The following is a 16910-nucleotide window of genomic DNA, read 5'->3' on the forward strand; positions in this document are numbered from 1 at the left end:
ATTTCCAGCATGCCAGTGGTCACTGTTTATGGTGTAAGAGATGATGATGGCTTCTGTTTCATTCAACATTTGTGGAGTATCTATTTATAAGAATAGGATAAACCCCAGAGTCTGAAGAGGCTAGCAGAGACAGGTCTACACACAGAGGTGACTTTAATAATATAAGTATGATTGTAATAAGTGCTATAAATGAGGTGCAAACAAGATAGAATGAAAATACAGAGGGGGAAAACCTTCCTATTTGGAAAAGGGATTTGGTGATGGGAGGAAATCAAGGAAGTCCTCCTCATAATGGCAATAACACCCTTTAGTAGGTACTCAATAAATGTTTGTATCCTTCTTCTCTTCACATTATGACTCCAACCTCACTTTCTTATCACACCAGACTCCTTTGTTCCTGACATTCCAACTGTTTGGACATTCCGAAGTTTCATGCCACTGTGCTTTTTGCATTCGAAATTCTCTCCTGGAATGGAATGTCCCATAGTGAGCAAAAGGTTACAAGAAATGGAGCTCGGAAGAATATAATGCAGGTAATAGTAGAGCTCAGGAGACTATAAAGCATAGTTACATTAAGCCCACGAACTATGGAGGCCCGCTTCAGGCTCTTCATTTACAAAAAAAGAGATAGTAATAAGATTCATCTCATAAGATGATAGAGTATATTAAAAGGAATCCCCGCAAAGCTTTTAGCATCACATCTTGTGCAGACCATGGCTCAGGAAACACTAGCAAGTATTTGTGCGCTTCTACCTTCTCCGTCAGCCCGGGAGCCATCCTGCTATCGCCCCGTCAGCGCCCACACCGCTCAGCGCTGCGCGCGCGCCGCCACGTCGCCGCCTCCCACTCCCCGACACCCCGGTTTGCCAACCCCACCCAGCGCTAGGTACCGGTTCACCGGGCCGCGCCCGACCCTGATTGCACGCTCCTATTGGCTCTTGTAGGTGCCTGTCGTCCTAGGTCGTTTCGGATTGGTCTAGGATAGTAGTGAAAGGCGGGTCTTAGGGAGTAGGTAGGGCGGGGACCCGGATGTGTGTGGTGGCGGCGGCCGAAGAGCTAGAGTGCGAGCTGAGAGGCCTATGGATGAGGAGGACGCGGCGGCCCCGGTAGGCGGGGATCGGGGGCGGGGTCCCAGAGATCCCGGGTCTCCCCCAGGCCTGGGGCGGGAGGCGGGAGTCAAGGGCGGCGCCTGGCACTCTTGCCTGGAGGCTTACCCCGTCAGGACCCTCGCCCCGTGCCAGGCTTGGGGAGACTGGGCGTCGTCACACTGACAGGCTGGCTGCGGTGCCCTCGGGTCTCATCTAAGTGACCGGGCCGTGCGGGTGGAGGCGGGGCTGGTGCTGCCGCCACTTGCCGGTACCATGGCTGTGGGGCTCTGGGGAAGCAGATGCCCCAAGGTCTGGGGCGCCGGTACTACCTCGGATCAGCCCTGGCCGAGGGAGGACAGTCACAGGCTGCCCGCAGGTGCTTACCCTTCTGGGCCTACCCTTACTAAGCACCTACTGTGTGCAAAGCACTGTCAGGCCTGAGGGGACCCCTGTCTCAGGGTTTGGGGAATAGGAAAAGTACCTCACCCTTTTCTCACTTTTGGCTTCCAGGAAAAATTCATTCATTCATTCATTCATTCATTCATTCATTCATTCACTCACTCATATGTTAGCACCATTGGTGGTTCAAACACCCAGATCATTCTACTCCTCTCCATCTTCTCTGCTGCCATCTGAGTGGATGCCTTCTCTCATCTGAACTGGTGCCACAACCTCGTCATTCATTGTTCACCACTCCCGTTCCTCTTTTGGTCAGTTCTTCCACAACAGCCTGAATGATCTTTAAGACCTGACAAACCTTAAGTTTGTATCATTTCCTTGCTTAAAACCCTCCACAGGTTTCCCATCACACTTGGAATAAAATACAAACTCCTCACTATGGTCTCTAGGGCCTTGATCTGGACCCTGCCTTCTCGTTCCCCTCTTGTGTTATCTTTCCTGTTTCTTATACACCAGCCACCCTGGCCTTTTATTTCTCTTGCAGGCCAGCTCCCTTCTACCCCAGGACCTGTGTCCTGGCTGTCCCCTGTGCCTGGAATGCCCTTTCTTGGACTTGTTACATGCCTGGCTCCTTCTCATCTCAACTCTAATGTCACCTCCTCAGAGAGAGGCCATCTTTAGACAGAGGTCACCCCATGTTCTTGATCCCCTCACTCTGCTTCTTCCTCCAGTGTCTAACATGGTTACATCTGCTTATCGTCTGGCATGCCTCCTTACACTAGAATGGAAGCCCTATTAGAGCAGGAATCCCCTCCATCTCGTTCAGAGCGTGTCTGTAGCCCCTAGAACTGTAAATTTTTTAAAAATGTATTTTATTGATTTTTTTACAGAGAGGAAGGGAGAGGGATAGAGAGTTAGAAACATAGATGAGAGAGAAACATTGATCAGCTGCCTCCTGCACACCCCCTCCTGGGGATGTGCCAACAACCAAGGTACAAGCCCTTGACCGGAATCGAACCTGGGACCCTTCAGTCTGCAAGCCGATGCTCTATCCACTGAGCCAAACTGGTTAGGGCTGTAAAATGTTTGTTGAATGAAAGAATGAGGACGGAGATTGTTGAGGTCAATCTGGGCAACTGGCTTCCAGTCCTGCGCCCTCACCACATTTCTGGTAAAACAGGCTGAGATGCTTTGCAAAGGGACCTGCTTCTTTCTCAACCCTTTCTCCCCACCCACAGGTTTGTTCTCATGAACAAGATGGATGACCTCAATCTGCACTACCGGTTTCTGAATTGGCGTCGGCGGATCCGGGAGATTCGGGAGGTCCGAGCATTCCGGTATCAGGAGAGGTTTAAGCACATTCTTGTAGATGGAGACACTTTGAGGTGAGTTTAGGGGAGTTTTCCACATTTTCCTTCTTGTGCCAGATCTTAGAGATGAAAACGGGCTTTTTTTGAGGCAGCGGACTGTCTATACTGCCCGGGGAGGAGAATGCTGTTGACCGTGGAGCCATGTGTGCTGCTTCCCCCTGCACTTTCTTCTGTCTGTGACTCTGGGTCTCTCTCCTTGTCTCATTGGAAGCAGTCATGTGAGAGACAGGAGGCTGCTGGGGGTCTCAGGAGTTGCCCAAGCGCCCAAGAATGAGGTCATCCTTCTTGTGCAGAGAACAGACTTGTGGGTGGGGAGAAGAGGATGGTTGAGAGGATGCCAGGGGTCTCCTTCCTGTGTCTCGTTGCCTTAGGTCAATGGTTGGCAAACTGCGGCTCACGAGCAGTGAGTTTCCTCCTGCTCGCGAGCCGCAGTTTGCCGCTCTGTTGACTAATGAGTTTGCCGACCACTGCCTTAGGTGAAGAGTGACCATTTCAAAGGCAGTGGAGTTCCTGTTAGGGGAAGGACAGTTCTGTAATGAATCCTGCTCACCGCCTTACAACCCTTTGGATTGTGTTTATTTTCTCTCTTTTCTGGCTTATACCCCTTCCCTGACTCCTTTTGAGCCTAACTCACAAAGTTGTCACTGAAGGGGGAAGAAAGTAGTGCTATTTAACCTGGAAACAAGAAAGGTGAGGAGTGGGGACTGAATAACTGTCTTCCAATCTATGAAGGGCTATGGTCCAGAGGATAGAGACCAGCCGTTCTCCAGCTCCATGGAGGACAGAGCCAGAGGAAAAGGGCCGAAGCTGCAGCAGGAGGGATTGAGGTTAGACAGAGTTGTGAGACCCCTAGTAGGCAACTAAGGGAGGCTCTGCTTTCTTTCCTTCCTGGAAATGAAGAAACCAGGCTTGCGTTGGTCAAGCCTGGACCCTGATTGGAGGCAGCGGGAGGACCTCAAGTATCTTGTTATGGTGTCTGTGCCGATGTCCTAAAGTGTGGCCTAGTGGATTCTCCTCTGCGCTGGCCTTCGCAGGGTCGGGGCTGGAGATGAGGCCCTTCCCCCAACTCCTGGGCTAGGTTGCTAATGGAACTTCCCACTCATTCCTCCTCAGTTACCATGGAAACTCCGGTGAAGTTGGCTGCTATGTGGCTTCTCGACCCTTGACCAAGGACAGCAATTATTTTGAGGTGGGAAGAGCAGGGGGTGAGATCGTTAAGCTCCAAGAACCTTTTTTTTTTTTTTTACTAGATTCACAGTCTGGGCCTTTTCATTTTCTATCAGAGCTGTACTGTTGGCCTGTTGCCTGGGAAAAGGGCACAGGATAGCATGGTGCCTAATCTGAGAGATAGGTGCCCTGGAGTCCTGTCACGCCATCCCTTTGCTCTCCTGCCCCGCATCTAAGTAGACTTTGACCCATGTCCTTTCCCACCCATTACCCCAAGCCCAGCATCTACGTCCAGTCCTACCCATTAATTGGAAATTATTTTCTAAGTGGGGGGTAAAGTAGGCCCCCACTCTCCCAGTTCCCCCTCTGAGTGCCCTGTCTTTTTCTCTGATTCCCATGTCTGTTGTCTCTTTGAGCCTCAGTCCCCTTTGATGTCTAGCCTCCCTTCCCCACACCAGCAGCAGTTCCCATTTCCCATCTGTGCTAACTGCCCTGCTCTCCTCCCTCCAGGTGTCTATTGTGGACAGTGGTGTCCGAGGCACCATTGCTGTGGGGCTGGTCCCTCAGTACTACAGTTTGGATCACCAGCCTGGCTGGTTGCCTGACTCTGTAGCCTACCATGCTGATGATGGCAAGTGAGTTTCCTCCTGCGGAACCTAACCTCCTTCCTATGGATTCGGGAATCCTATATAATAAAGAGCTAATATGCAAATAGTCATCACACCCTTGAGCCCTCGTGCTGGGGCCAGGGGACCTGAGGCTGAGCTGGGGGACCTGAGGCTGCGCTGGGGGACCCGAGGCTGCGCCCCCCACCCAGGGGGTCTTGACAGGGGACCTGAGGCTGTGCCCCCCCACCTGGCTCCGGACCTGGGGACCTGAGGCTGCACCCCCTGCCTGGCGGGGCTTGACGGGGGACCTGAGACTGCCCCACCCAGTGCCAGGCCGGGGGACCTGAGGCTGCGTCCCCTGCCCGGAGGGGCTTGACAAGGGTGGGGCTGGCTGGGTCTGGGTCTCACCCAATGGGGGTGAGGCCGGCTGAGTCTGGGTCTCCTGCATTTTCGAAGCATGTGCAGGTGGGCAGGGACTTGACTCTAGGTCCCATGACTCTGACAGGAGGGAGATTTTCATATACATTTTGCTAATTTTCTTTTATCTCTGATCCTTCTATTATAGAAAAAGAGCCAATAGCAATATTAAAATATTTCTTCTAATTAATTCCCTTTTAATGTGCACAAATTTTGTGTACTGGACCACTAGTCTTAGATATAAAGGACTACCTCAGAGTGGCTTTTGCCTTTCCTTCACTTATCTTGGGGTATTTTCATAGACTTTTCTGATCAGGACAGGAAGATGGCCTAATGGCTACTCTGGGAGGTTTGTAAACTTAGAGGAAGGGTGGAACTTGTGCTGGGACATAGGTAGATGTTATTGGCACTGGGAAGAAGTTGGGAGGCTCAGCTCAGGCCCTTTGTCTGCGCTGTTCTGTCCACAGGCTGTATAATGGCCGAGCCAAGGGCCGCCAGTTTGGGTCAAAGTGCAACTCCGGGGACCGGATTGGCTGCGGTATTGAACCTGTGTCCTTTGATGTACAGACTGCTCAGATCTTCTTCACCAAAAATGGGAAGCGGGTAAGTGGCAATCCCAAGTTGGTTTTAAGTAGTTTGAAGCTGTGTAAGAATTTGTGGGAGTGATAAGGAAGAGTCTGCTGGCTGGCGCTTGCTCAGTTCCCATCTCCTTCAGTCCAGCCTCAGGTTCTCCTGACGTCTCCTGCATGTAGGAGAAGACACTTCCCTGCCCAGGTGAAGCTAGGCCATTACCAAGATGAAAGATGGAGAGGGGCAGTTAGTGCCATGGAGGATGAGCAGAAATTGTGGGGGACAGAATTGGGGGAGGGTTTTGAGCAGGAAAAAAGAAGAGAAGATTATGGCCTGGCTACGTAAGTTCGAGCTCCTCTTTGGTTTTTTGACTTGAATACTTTCGAGGATATGTCCTTTCTGTGTTTATTTTCTTTGTTTCACTTCTCCTTCCGTTTCTTCTTCAGAGAGAGACTAGAAGGAGGGAAGAGATGGGATAAGAGCACACAGCAGAGAGAGCCACCAGCTCTATACCCAACCCTGGGAAAATTGCTTCCTCAGTCCTAGGTTGAGAAGTCCTACTCCCTCAGCACCTAGGCCTCAGCACTTTCCTGCCTCAGTGCACACGCACTCATACCAAACATATTTGGCAGCAAATTGAAAGCCTTGTGTTTGCCTTCTAGCTCTGTGCAAACCTTGCTCGGCTAGGAGTACTTAGCAGCTTTAAGTTTTTTTCGACACCTCTGTTTTTCTGTCTGTCAGCATATGTGATAATTATTTTTTGCATCATCTCAAAAGTAGCCTGTGAGAATTAGATGAGCTATGCAAAAGTGAGCCCGATGGCAGCTCCCTCCCTCCCCCATTGCAGGTGGGCTCCACCATCATGCCCATGTCCCCAGACGGGCTGTTCCCAGCAGTGGGCATGCACTCCCTGGGTGAGGAGGTACGACTGCACCTCAATGCTGAGCTGGGCCGTGAGGATGACAGTGTCATGATGGTGGACAGTTATGAGGACGAATGGGGCCGGCTGCATGATGTCAGAGTCTGTGGAACTGTAAGTAAGGGATGGTGGGGGTGGGCGGGAGGGCTGGGCAAGACACCTGTGGGCCACAGAAGCAGGTCTGAATTGCTTAGAATTGGGGGTGAGGACAGTGTCTTTTGTAAGGTTTTGGAAAATGGGAATTTTGGCAGGATAGCCTGGGGGAGTCTTGACATGACTTTTTTTAATCTGTTTTCTTCTTAGCACTGATTCGCTTTCTTCCCATCCCCTTCATTTGAGAGCTTTACTCTTGGAACAAGTAGTAGTTCTCCTTTGTCTTCTTTGGTTCCTTCGGCACCTGGTGAGCCCTGTTGCCCTGCACACCTGCCTTTGAGAGGCTGGGGCTGATTGGGAGGCAGGATGCCTGGATCCCCCATTGGGCTTGATCACAGCTTAGCTCCCCAGGCTTTCCATTCATTGCTGTGGGGCACATGTGGTCACAAGTCTTGCTCATGTGGAAAGGTTCTTTGTGCTCATTTTGAGTAAGCGTCAATGTCAATCTCTTCTGTATTCCCTCTACATTTTATAGAGGATGAGACTAGAGTCATAGGAAGGTCCGTGAGAATCCTTGACAATGCACAGCTTGCTTTTTTATTCATCTTGCATGCCTGCTTTAGTCTTTTCCTGGATTTTAAATTTTGTTGGGACGTGTATGCAACTTCACATCTACTCTCTGTACCTCATGCTAGGTTGGGAGTGAATGGATGCTGAGTCGGGGTCTGGCCCTGGTCTCCAGTGGACTGCTCAGACCTCCCACTTTGCATTGTCCCTCTGCTGCCCCCTTGCTCCCAGCTCAACCTTTCTCCATCCTCTGGCCTTCTCACCCCAACTCAGGCTGTTTTCAAATCAGCCTTTGATAGCAAAACAGAAACAGTGGGGGTGAGGGTGGGGGGATGGGAGGGGATTATGAGCAAGGCCCCCCTCCCGCCCTTCTGGAGATCAAGGTGAGTTAAACTCAAGGAAAATGGCAGAAAGTGTGTCGTCCTGCTGCTTCGGACACTCTGCACCCCCTTCTGACACTAGGGCCCAAGGACTGCAGTGCTGTGAGCCAGGAGGCCTCCGATGCCCACTCCTAGGCCTTTTTCTCTTTCTTTTCCACTTCCACCATCATTTTGACAACATCTACAGAGCTGAACTTGGGACTGAGCCAGGGCTGTGTTCCCGCTCTCGTCCCTGACCTCTCCTCAGGAGTGTTTTCCTGGCATCCTTTCCCTGCCTGGACCTGTCCCCACTCTGCTCCCGGCTCCTGCCAGGCAATCTTTTCTAATTGATGCAGAATCCTGTAGACATTTATAAATAGCCTTCATTCCTCTCTGCCCTTCCCCCAACACTGTCAGGCCATGCATTGAAGAATTTTTTTCTTTCTTAGACATAAGCCGTTACGTTTGGCTCTTTTTTCAGACCCTCACTCCAGCTTCTAACAGCTAGCAGGGAGGGCACACTACTCCCTGAACACTTGCTCCTCTGGAGCAGATTGGGCATGCGCCTCCTGAAGGAAATGTGCCTTTATTGTAGTCTTGCCAGCTGCCCCATCTTTCTAATAAGGGGGACTTACCCAGTTTCTTCCATCCCCTAGGCCTCCCATCCACTTGTCTGTTGATCCCCTCCCTTTTGTGGTCATGCACTGAATATCTGATCCAGCATTCAGAGTTGTGTCAGTCTAGAGGAGCCTAGGAGAGGTCATTTGAACCATGCCTGTGCCTTCTATTTCTATGTTCAGCACGGCTCTTTCTCCTCTTTGCCTTTCCTGTTTATCATTCCCCTCTGTAGGGAGCCCTTACCTGGGATCTCAGACCTTTGCTGTGTTGAAGCTTGTTTATCCTGCCCTGGGTGATGTTCCCAGGAGAGCACCCTTTAGAACCATAAAGATTTGGGAGAGGCTTTGGTGCCACCTAGTCCAGGGTTTCTTAGTATGAAGGCTATGGGCATATTAGGTGAGACAGTTCCTTGATGGATGGGATGCTTAGCATCTCTGCCTCTGGACATTGTGACAGCCACACATTCCCAAATATGTTATGCTGTTGATGAAAAAACAGTCCCAGAGAAGTGCAGAGACTTGTTCAAATGTCAAAAAGTGGATTAGTACCTGGTCAGTGTGCTCAGTGGTTGAGCATCGACCTATGAACCAGGAGGTCACGGTTCGATTCCAGTCAGGGCACATGCCTGGTTGTGGGCTCGATCTCCAGTGTGGGGTGTGCGGGAGGCAGCCGATCAATGATTCTCTCTCACCATTGATGTTTCTATCTCTCTCTCTCCCTTCATCTCTGAAATCAATAAAAATATATTTAAATTTTTAAAAAAGTGAATTAGTGACAAAACTAAGCCCAGATATTCATTCTTTGACCCCTAGTCACTGCCTTTCCACTGTCTAATATGTGCTGTTACCTTCTGTCCAAGCCTGCTCTCTTGTCGCTACTCATCTCCCCTCCTCCTGCCCCCTTCTCCTAAAATGAATCTGGAGTTCCTGGGCCTCAATTCCTACTTCCCAGGGATTCTCTTGTCCTTCAGCCAAGGCCCTCCTGGGTGAGTTTATTTGGTTGCCTTGGAATTCTTTTATTCCTAGCCCTTTTTCTCAGTTTTGGAATCTCAATCATCCTTTCTTCTCCCTTCTCACTGGTTCTTCCCATAGAGAAGAGCAAATTCAATTTCTGACTTTTTCTCTCCAACATTCATTATGGAAAATTTTAAACATACAGAAAAGTTGAAAAAATAGTGCAGTGAACACTCATATACCCACTACTTAGATTCAACAGGTGTTAATTTTCAGTCATGTTTGCATAATCTGAGTGTCCATAAAGAGTCAGACCTGGCTCTTTATTTTTTTAAAAAAATATTTTTTTATTGATTTTTCAAGAGAGAGGAAGGGAGAGGGAGAGAGAGACATTGATGTGAGAGTGAAACATCAAGCAGCTGCCTCTAGCACGCCCCCTACTGTGGATTGAACCTGGGCATGTACCCTGACTGGGAATCAAACCAGCAACCTTTTGATGCACAGACAATTTCCTGACAATGCCTAACCAACTGAGCCACACCGGCCAAGACCTGGCTTTCTTGAGTGGAATTCTTCCCCTGCTTCCTGTGGCCTCAGTTTACCCTCCTAAAGAGTTCCCCTTCCTGGAACTCTGAGGGTGCTGCTGCCTTGCTCAGGAATGGGGGTGTTGCCCCTCACCTCACCCATGCCCCAAGGCCTTGCACAAAAAGGTAATGAGTGGAGGATTGGGGGGCGGTTAGTAAAGCTTGGAGATTAGACTCATTCTTGTCTTTGTTTTCTAGTCAGAGCTCCTCTGACAACTCCTTAGTGACGGGGCAACAGCTTTGGTACACAAAGGGGGGTGAATGAGGCCTCACCCTCCCAGGGGTCCTTCATGGCCCCAACTCAGGAGGAGACCGTGTTGGGGCCTGAGCTGGCTGGTGGGGAGCATGTTCTTGGTTCCTGTTTTCAGCTGCCTTTAGGCCCTCAGGGCACTGAGCCTTTCGTTGCTCCTGTCAAGAGGGATTAGGGCTTCCGCTGGCAAGAGGAGGGCAGATACCAGCAGGAGAGAGAGCACAGGCTGAGAAGTGCTACTGGTACAAGGAGAGGGGGGAGTGCAGGTAGGCTGTCTGCACTCTGGTCTGCAGCCGCCACTCTGACACTGAGTCCACCTATTTGGCCTCTCAAGGCTTTGGTTGTGTTTGGAGGGACACATAAGAGGCAGGGGGTATGAGAGCCCCAAGGAAAGGGTTCCCTCTACCTCCACCAAAGACATAGAGAGGAACATTCCTGCAGATTGGGCACTGTCTGAAGAGAAACACTGGGAGGAGGATAGTTGGTCAGCTGGGGCAGAGTCATCTGGGAAGTGGTCATCTGTCTTGGAGAAACAGTACTTAGTGCTGAGAGCCTAAGGGATTGTTCCAGTTGGACGTAAAGGCTGAGATGAAAGATCATTTTCTAATTTGTGATTGGCATTTCCAGTCTGCCATAGCTTTGGGGTGATTATTAATGTTTAGGGAGCACTGATATGTTGGCCTGTTCCAGTATAACCCCCATTTCTGATTTAGGGAAAGGCAGAAATGTGTATTGATCACCTACTGAGTGTCAGGCTCTGTGCTAAGCACTTGACACTTAATTTCATCTTCTCACCTATTTTTAGAGATGCAGATAGTAGTATCCTGATTTTACTGATGAAGAAACTTAGGCTTAAAGAAGTGCTCAAGGTTAGTGGCCAGTAAGTAATAGGAATTAGGATATGAACCCCGGTCTGATTGATTCTCTTTCAAACTAAGAGGCATCTGAGGCACAGATTAAGGGACCAGCATCAGGCTTCTAGCAACTAAGACTCTCCTCTAGGTGCCTAATAGCCCTAGTCTAAGGAGGGGAGGAGTGGATTGAAGCAAGGATCGGTCAGGGAGGCCAAACTTCCCCTCACTCCATCCCTTAAGTTATCTGAGAAGGTTCTGGAAAGCTTGGGGGGACTTTGCCCAGGAGCAGGTGAGTGGATCCAAGAGGACCAGATGAATTGGGTGGCTTCTGACCTGAGGGGTGGGTGGCTCCTCTCTTGAAGAGGGCAAATTGTGCAGGGATCTAGTCTTGCAGGCCATCAGCAGTCTGCCTGAACTGCTCTGTGGTGTGGGAAGTGGGCTTTAGAGTCCCGTGTTAGCGTGTTTCATCTTCCTGGCCTTTTAGCTGAAAAAAGCGTCCCCACCCTATCCATAGACGAATCTGCAGTGTTGCCCTTCTCAGGGATGAGCTAGAGGGAATGGCTGGGCGGGTTTTTCCCAAGCATCAGGGTCTGGATCCGCTGTCTCTTGGCTCTGGAAGTGGAGAACACTTTGTTTCCTACGCTGAGGCCAGTTGGATGGAGTGGGTCAAGGGCAGCTGTGGGGTCTCCCACCCAGTTCTGCAATGCTGGGTGGAGAGGGTGGTCTTGGGGCAGCTCAGACTGGGTGAGATGGAAGCTCGTTAGTGTGCATCAAGCTACAGCCCTTCTGGCTGTGGGGAGAGGTGCAGAGCAGGAACCCAGGCCAAGCAGAGAACACGCAGAGGACCATAAACAGAATCTGAAGAGTGTAGGTCTTAATTAGTGTCTAGAAGTTCAGAAGGTGATGCAAGGCACCCCTCTCTGGTGAAACAAAGCAGTGCAATGTATGGAGAAGACTGGGCTAGGAGTGTAAGGCCCTGGCTGCAGGAAGGAGAGAAGAGTCGGCCTGGGTGTGGATTTAGTCAGGGGTGGGCAAACTTTTTGACTCGAGGGCCACAATGGTTCTTAAACTGGACCGGAGGGCCGGAACAAAAGCATGGATGGAGTGTTTGTGTGAACTAATATAAATTCAAAGTAAAGGAGCGGAGGGGAGAGCAAGAGAACCCTCTGCTTTTTCGGCTCTGCGGGCTGGATAGAACAGCCGAACGGGCCGGATCCGGCCCGCGGGCCGTAGTTTGCCCACGGCTGATTTAGGTGGTCTGTACATCTCTGGCTTTTACCCTGACACCCGCCCCCCACCCCTGCTTCCAGTTCTCTTTGGTGAGGAAGGGAGGATGTGCTTGTGGTGGCAGGGCTTTGGGAATCCAGAGCTGAGAAGGGGACCAAGTCCCTTTATTTCCTCTCTGAAGGGGGTGCTAAAGACAGGCTTCCCTGTTGGTGTGGGTGAGCATAATTCCTTTTCTGTTCAGCCAGGTGCTCTTTGGTGGGGCGAGAGGCCAGCATCCCAAGGCTTCCAGGAATATGTGAAGGAGGTCCCCAGGGAATGTGTATTCTTCAGGGCTGGAAGGGTGGGAAGGTAGAAGAAAGTCTTAAGGGGCAGTTTGGCTAATTAAAAAGGGATTAAGGAATCCCAGGTGAGGCTGAAGGTGGGAGAAAGAGGGGATGGGGTTGAGTCATAGTTCTGTTATTACCATGGCAACTGATAAATAAATCCTCCCAGATTGGGGATTGCCACCCCATCATGCCCAGGCAGGACCATTGTGGACTCAAGAGCCCTTCAGTCATCTCCCCTCCTGTCCCCTCTCCACACCTTTGCTCCAGCTTCAAAGAGCCACGAGGGGCTGGGAACTGAAAAACTTGCCTTCCCAGCTTTGTTCTGCTGCTCTCCTTCCTCACATTAAATGAAGGAGTAGAGCTGTCCTTCTGAATTCTCTGGCTCCCCTCTGCACCTCCCTGACCCCAGCTATGAACAGCTCTGTTTGAAGTCAAGTAAAACAAAAACCTTGAGAAATTATTTCAGTTCCATCCCAGTTGGAATTGGCTTCTGAGCTTCTCTCCCCTCCCGTAAACATCTGGCATTGGCACCTTACCTGTCACCCTTAGGCCCTCTATGAAAGTGGTCAGGTCTCCTCAGAGCCTCGTCTTCACTTCACCTTTTCTCTTGTTCAGGGGCCCTGGGTGTACCTTTCCCAGCAGGGTTATTCAGGGAAGTGATGATGTAGCCTAGTGTGGTTCCCAGCACTCAGCCATCTGGATTGCTGTGCTGCTCTCCCTATCTCCTCCAAAACAAGGCTCAGTAGGCAGGCATGTGCACCATTCTGCAAGGCGCTCAGCCTTCTCGCTCATGCTGCTATCTTTGCTACCCTGACCCCATCTCTGTTCTCCCATGCCTGCCTAGAACACTAAGGCCCACATTGTACCTCTAGGATCTTTTACCTTTCAGCCAGGGTTTTTTGTCAGATACAGGAAACTGGTCCCCAGATGGCCTTGGGACCAGGTTTCCAGGACAGTGTGAGCCTGCCTCCTTATCCTCCTCCCCCACTCTTCCCCGCAGCTGCTGGAGTACTTGGGCAAGGGCAAGAGCATCGTTGATGTAGGGCTGGCCCAGGCCCGGCACCCACTGAGCACTCGGAGCCACTACTTCGAGGTGGAGATCGTAGACCCTGGAGAGAAATGCTACATCGCCTTGGGGCTGGCCCGGAAGGTGGGCACTAGTGCTGCTTTTTGCCTGTGGAGCTGCTCAGCTCTGGGGCTTTTGGGTTGGGTCTGGGGGATCTTGGTAAATCTAGGGACCAGGTTGCAGAGGGCAGGTCTTAACCTGAGACAGAGCCTGGTTGTGTGTGTCTGCTATGTAAAGGTACAGACCCCAAGTGACCTAGGACTGAGAGTGTTGTGACTGCATCACACACACTGAGCCCTGGGTGTGGGGTGGGGACAGCTTGCAGCCCAGGCCAGGAAAGCCAAGAACCCTTCTTACCTTCCCTGCTTCCCCTACAACCTCAAGTGCTTGAAGGGGTGAGGCTGCAGGGGTGGTGAGCAGCCGTCTGGCTTGTAGCCTATTCCAGAAGACTGAAGGTTCAGATGCTACTCCCTCCTGTCCTCTTCTGTGCTTTGTACACAGGTTTTCTTTTTTCTTTTTTTGTGCAGGATTATCCCAAGAACAGGCACCCTGGCTGGAGCAGAGGGTCTGTGGCTTATCATGCAGGTGAGCAGGGGCTGCCCTGGGGAAGCTGGGGTTGTGGGAGATGTAGAGACTCAGGGACATCCATTTTCCTGACCCCTCACAAGTGGCCTCTCCTCCAGCATCTGGCTGGAGAGCTTTTCCCTGCTGTCATCTGCTTTCCTTCCAAAGCTGCTTTCTCCTCATCTGTGTTTTTCCTCCAAGCCCTAAAAGCCTGGGGAGCAGAGCAAGGGCGGGGATCTGGGCCCAAACTGGACATTCCAGGCCTCTGAGTTGGCTCCCTCTGTGCCCTTCCTGCAGATTCTGCATTTTCTTTTTTTGGTCAGCTTGATTTCCTTTGGGGCTTTCTTTAGAAAGAACAAACCGGGAGTTCCTGGTCCCACCTACCCCTATTCCTGGCTCCCCTCCCTTCTCTGACCAGCTCCCTGAGGACTCTCCCCCTTAGCTCTTGAAGTGGGCCCTCATTATCTCTCTCTCTATATTTTTAAATATATTTTTATTGATTTCAGAGAGGAAGGGAGAGGGAGAGAGATAAAAACATCATTGACGAGAGAGAATCATTATAAACCCCCTACTGGGGATCAAGCCCACTACTTGGGCATGTGCCCTGACCGGGAATTGAACCATGACCTTCTGGTTCATAGGTCAACGCTCAACCCTGAGCCACACCGGCTGGGTTCTTTCTATTTTTTAATCTGGAGCCCTCTTCCCACTTCTGTCTCTACATCTTTGTTTCACCTGTCTTCTCCCTTCCTTTGGGTCAGAGAGATGGGTAGGGAAATGTCAACTTCAAGCAGGGGCTGCTGGGGCGGGGGGTGTAGAGTGTCAACCCCTCCTTCACTGTATGCTCTCCCCTCCCTCCAACAGATGATGGGAAGATCTTCCATGGCAGTGGTGTGGGGGACCCCTTTGGGCCACGCTGTTACAAAGGGGACATTATGGGCTGTGGGATCATGTTCCCGCGGGACTACATTCTGGACAGTGAGGGTGAGTGGGGTGGGGCCAACCAGGCTGGTCGGGTGGAGGGTGGGGGCAGTACTCCAGGAGCTCAGGTTTTCTGGTCTCCTAGGTGACAGTGATGACAGTTGTGACACAGTGATCCTGTCCCCGACTGCCCGAGCCGTCCGGAATGTCCGGAATGTTATGTACCTGCACCAGGAAGGGGAAGAGGAAGAGGAGGAAGAGGAAGAGGAAGAAGATGGGGAAGAGATAGAGCAGGAGCATGAGGGCAAGAAGGTGGTGGTGAGTGTGGAGGGTTTCGGGTTGGACTAGGGTTCTTGGGCCTGGGCAAGGGCTGGTATTGTTGGGAATAGAAAGTGGAGCCAGGGTAGGGAAGAGGGAAGGTCTGGCCCTGCTGTGGGTGTGTTCCAGTTCTGAGGCATTGGGAGTGCTGTTGCTGAGACTTGGTTTCCAGCCTTAGGACGCCCTCTTGTGGTCACTTCTTGCATCACCCCAAGTCTCTCCGTGAGCGATGCTGGGATTTGGGAGTGAGTGGGGTTCAGTCCTGTGTAGCTAGCTGGTACATCCTCAGAGAAGAGGCCAGAGCTGCCTGCTCCATTCTTCTCCCCACCGCACCCCCAGGTGTTCTTTACTCGGAATGGCAAGATCATCGGGAAGAAGGATGCTGTTGTACCCGCTGGGGGCTTCTTCCCCACCATCGGAATGCTGAGCTGTGGCGAGAAAGTCAAAGTGGACCTGCACCCCTTGAGTGGCTAGGGACTTTTCTCACACACTGGCCCCTTCTCTCTCTCCTGCCCCTTTACAGGACCAGGTACCCAGTTCCTGACTTCCCTGAGGATTTCTTTACCTGAGGCCCCAAGGGTGTATCGTCACTCTGCCCCTACCAGGTTAGGCCCCTGCCAAGCCCTTCTGTGCCCATATTTCTGACCCGGTGCCACCCCTATCATCAGTCCCTGGGCCCTAGTCCCTGGTTGGATGGGGGCAGACCCAAATATAGTGTTATATCGGTGAGTCCCACTTGCTTTGGTCAGGGGCTTCACGTCCCACTGTCCCCACTGGCGCATGTGGGTGGAGAGGAGTGAGCACCCTGCCTCAGCTGCTGTTTGGGCCTGAGGCTCTGCAGAGGGTGGAGCAGACAGCCCCTCCCCTATTTCCCACAGTATTTCTTCTTGCATTTTTTCTTTTTTGTTCCCTGTCCTCATCATGTGAATCAGTTGCTGCTATCATCCCCTGGCTGGGCCAGGGGGCCCTCTCTCCTTCCACTCACTGCTGTCCCTAGAGTCTCTGTCCTTTCTCCTGAGAACCGCTTTCTCCCTCACCACCTGTTCAGGCACCAGAGTTCCACAGAGACTCAGTCTCCGACTCCCCCAGCCGGACACACATAAATGGGTGTTTAATGGTGTGAGAGAGGGGCTGCAGGTGGGGGGCAGAGACCGAGGCCTTTGTTCCCATCTTCCCCTTGCCATCCTTCGTCTACCAGTGGCCTCCTTGTGTCTAGATCCCTGGGATGCAGGCTGAGCATGTCTCTCCTGTGGTAGAGAGGGCTGGACTCCAATGCCCTCACAGAGGGTCCCCAAGGGCAGCTGAACTCCTCCCCACTTCCTCCCCTGCTTGCTGCCTGTTCCAGTTGTCCATTTTGCTTCAGTGTTTGATTCTAGCACTTACGCGTGTCTTTCCCCACCAAGACCTCTCATCTCCTAGCCCCTTGACCTCTGACCCCCTCTCCATACAGTGACTTCTCCTGGGAGGAAGCGGGAGCAGAAGCTGTTGGCCTTGGTTTGCACAGAGCGGATAGGGCTTTGGGAAAGGGGAGTAGCTGTTGTGCTGCTGGGGCTGCCCCGTGGGCCCTCCCTTCGGTCCCTGCACTATGATGTATGAAATGTATGTACAGACAGAGATGTTTATACAGCCAATAAAGATGGAGTTTCCATATTTATCAGCATGGCCAGGACAC

The 16910-nt window shown here is 51.6% G+C and overlaps 1 protein-coding gene across 2 annotated transcripts; it reads left to right on the plus strand.

Annotated features, from left to right (window-relative positions):
• Positions 1–993: 993 nt before the first annotated feature.
• SPRYD3 (SPRY domain containing 3) lies at positions 994–16900 on the plus strand. 2 transcript variants are annotated; one of them, XR_013960142.1, is made up of 12 exons: positions 994–1106; positions 2726–2872; positions 3971–4046; positions 4535–4659; positions 5517–5652; positions 6467–6652; positions 13370–13519; positions 13963–14020; positions 14864–14983; positions 15066–15238; positions 15578–15843; positions 16689–16900. XR_013960142.1 is itself a non-coding variant. In XM_080660516.1 (11 exons), the coding sequence occupies exons 1-11, from the start codon at positions 1030–1032 to the stop codon at positions 15710–15712; spliced, it is 1383 nt and encodes a 460-aa protein (XP_080516642.1). In that variant the 5' UTR covers positions 994–1029; the 3' UTR covers positions 15713–16900. The 2 variants fall into 2 exon arrangements, 1 of the variants encoding a protein (XP_080516642.1); XM_080660516.1 differs by having other exon boundaries at positions 15578–16900.
• The last annotated feature ends 10 nt before the right edge of the window (positions 16901–16910 follow it).

This window comes from Plecotus auritus (genome assembly GCF_963455305.1).
Source record: "Plecotus auritus genome assembly, chromosome: 3".
NCBI classification, from domain to species: domain Eukaryota; kingdom Metazoa; phylum Chordata; class Mammalia; order Chiroptera; family Vespertilionidae; genus Plecotus; species Plecotus auritus.

Excerpts from the sequence above, each read along its gene's own strand:
- SPRYD3 (XM_080660516.1), top strand. The coding sequence starts at position 1,030 with ATGTGTGTGGTGGCGGCGGCCGAAGAGCTAGAGTGCGAGCTGAGAGGC. Across the intron at positions 1,107-2,725 it reads AGGAGGACGCGGCGGCCCCG|GTTTGTTCTCATGAACAAGA; the intron begins GTAGGCGGGGAT and ends CCCCACCCACAG. Across the intron at positions 4,047-4,534 it reads AGGACAGCAATTATTTTGAG|GTGTCTATTGTGGACAGTGG; the intron begins GTGGGAAGAGCA and ends TCCTCCCTCCAG.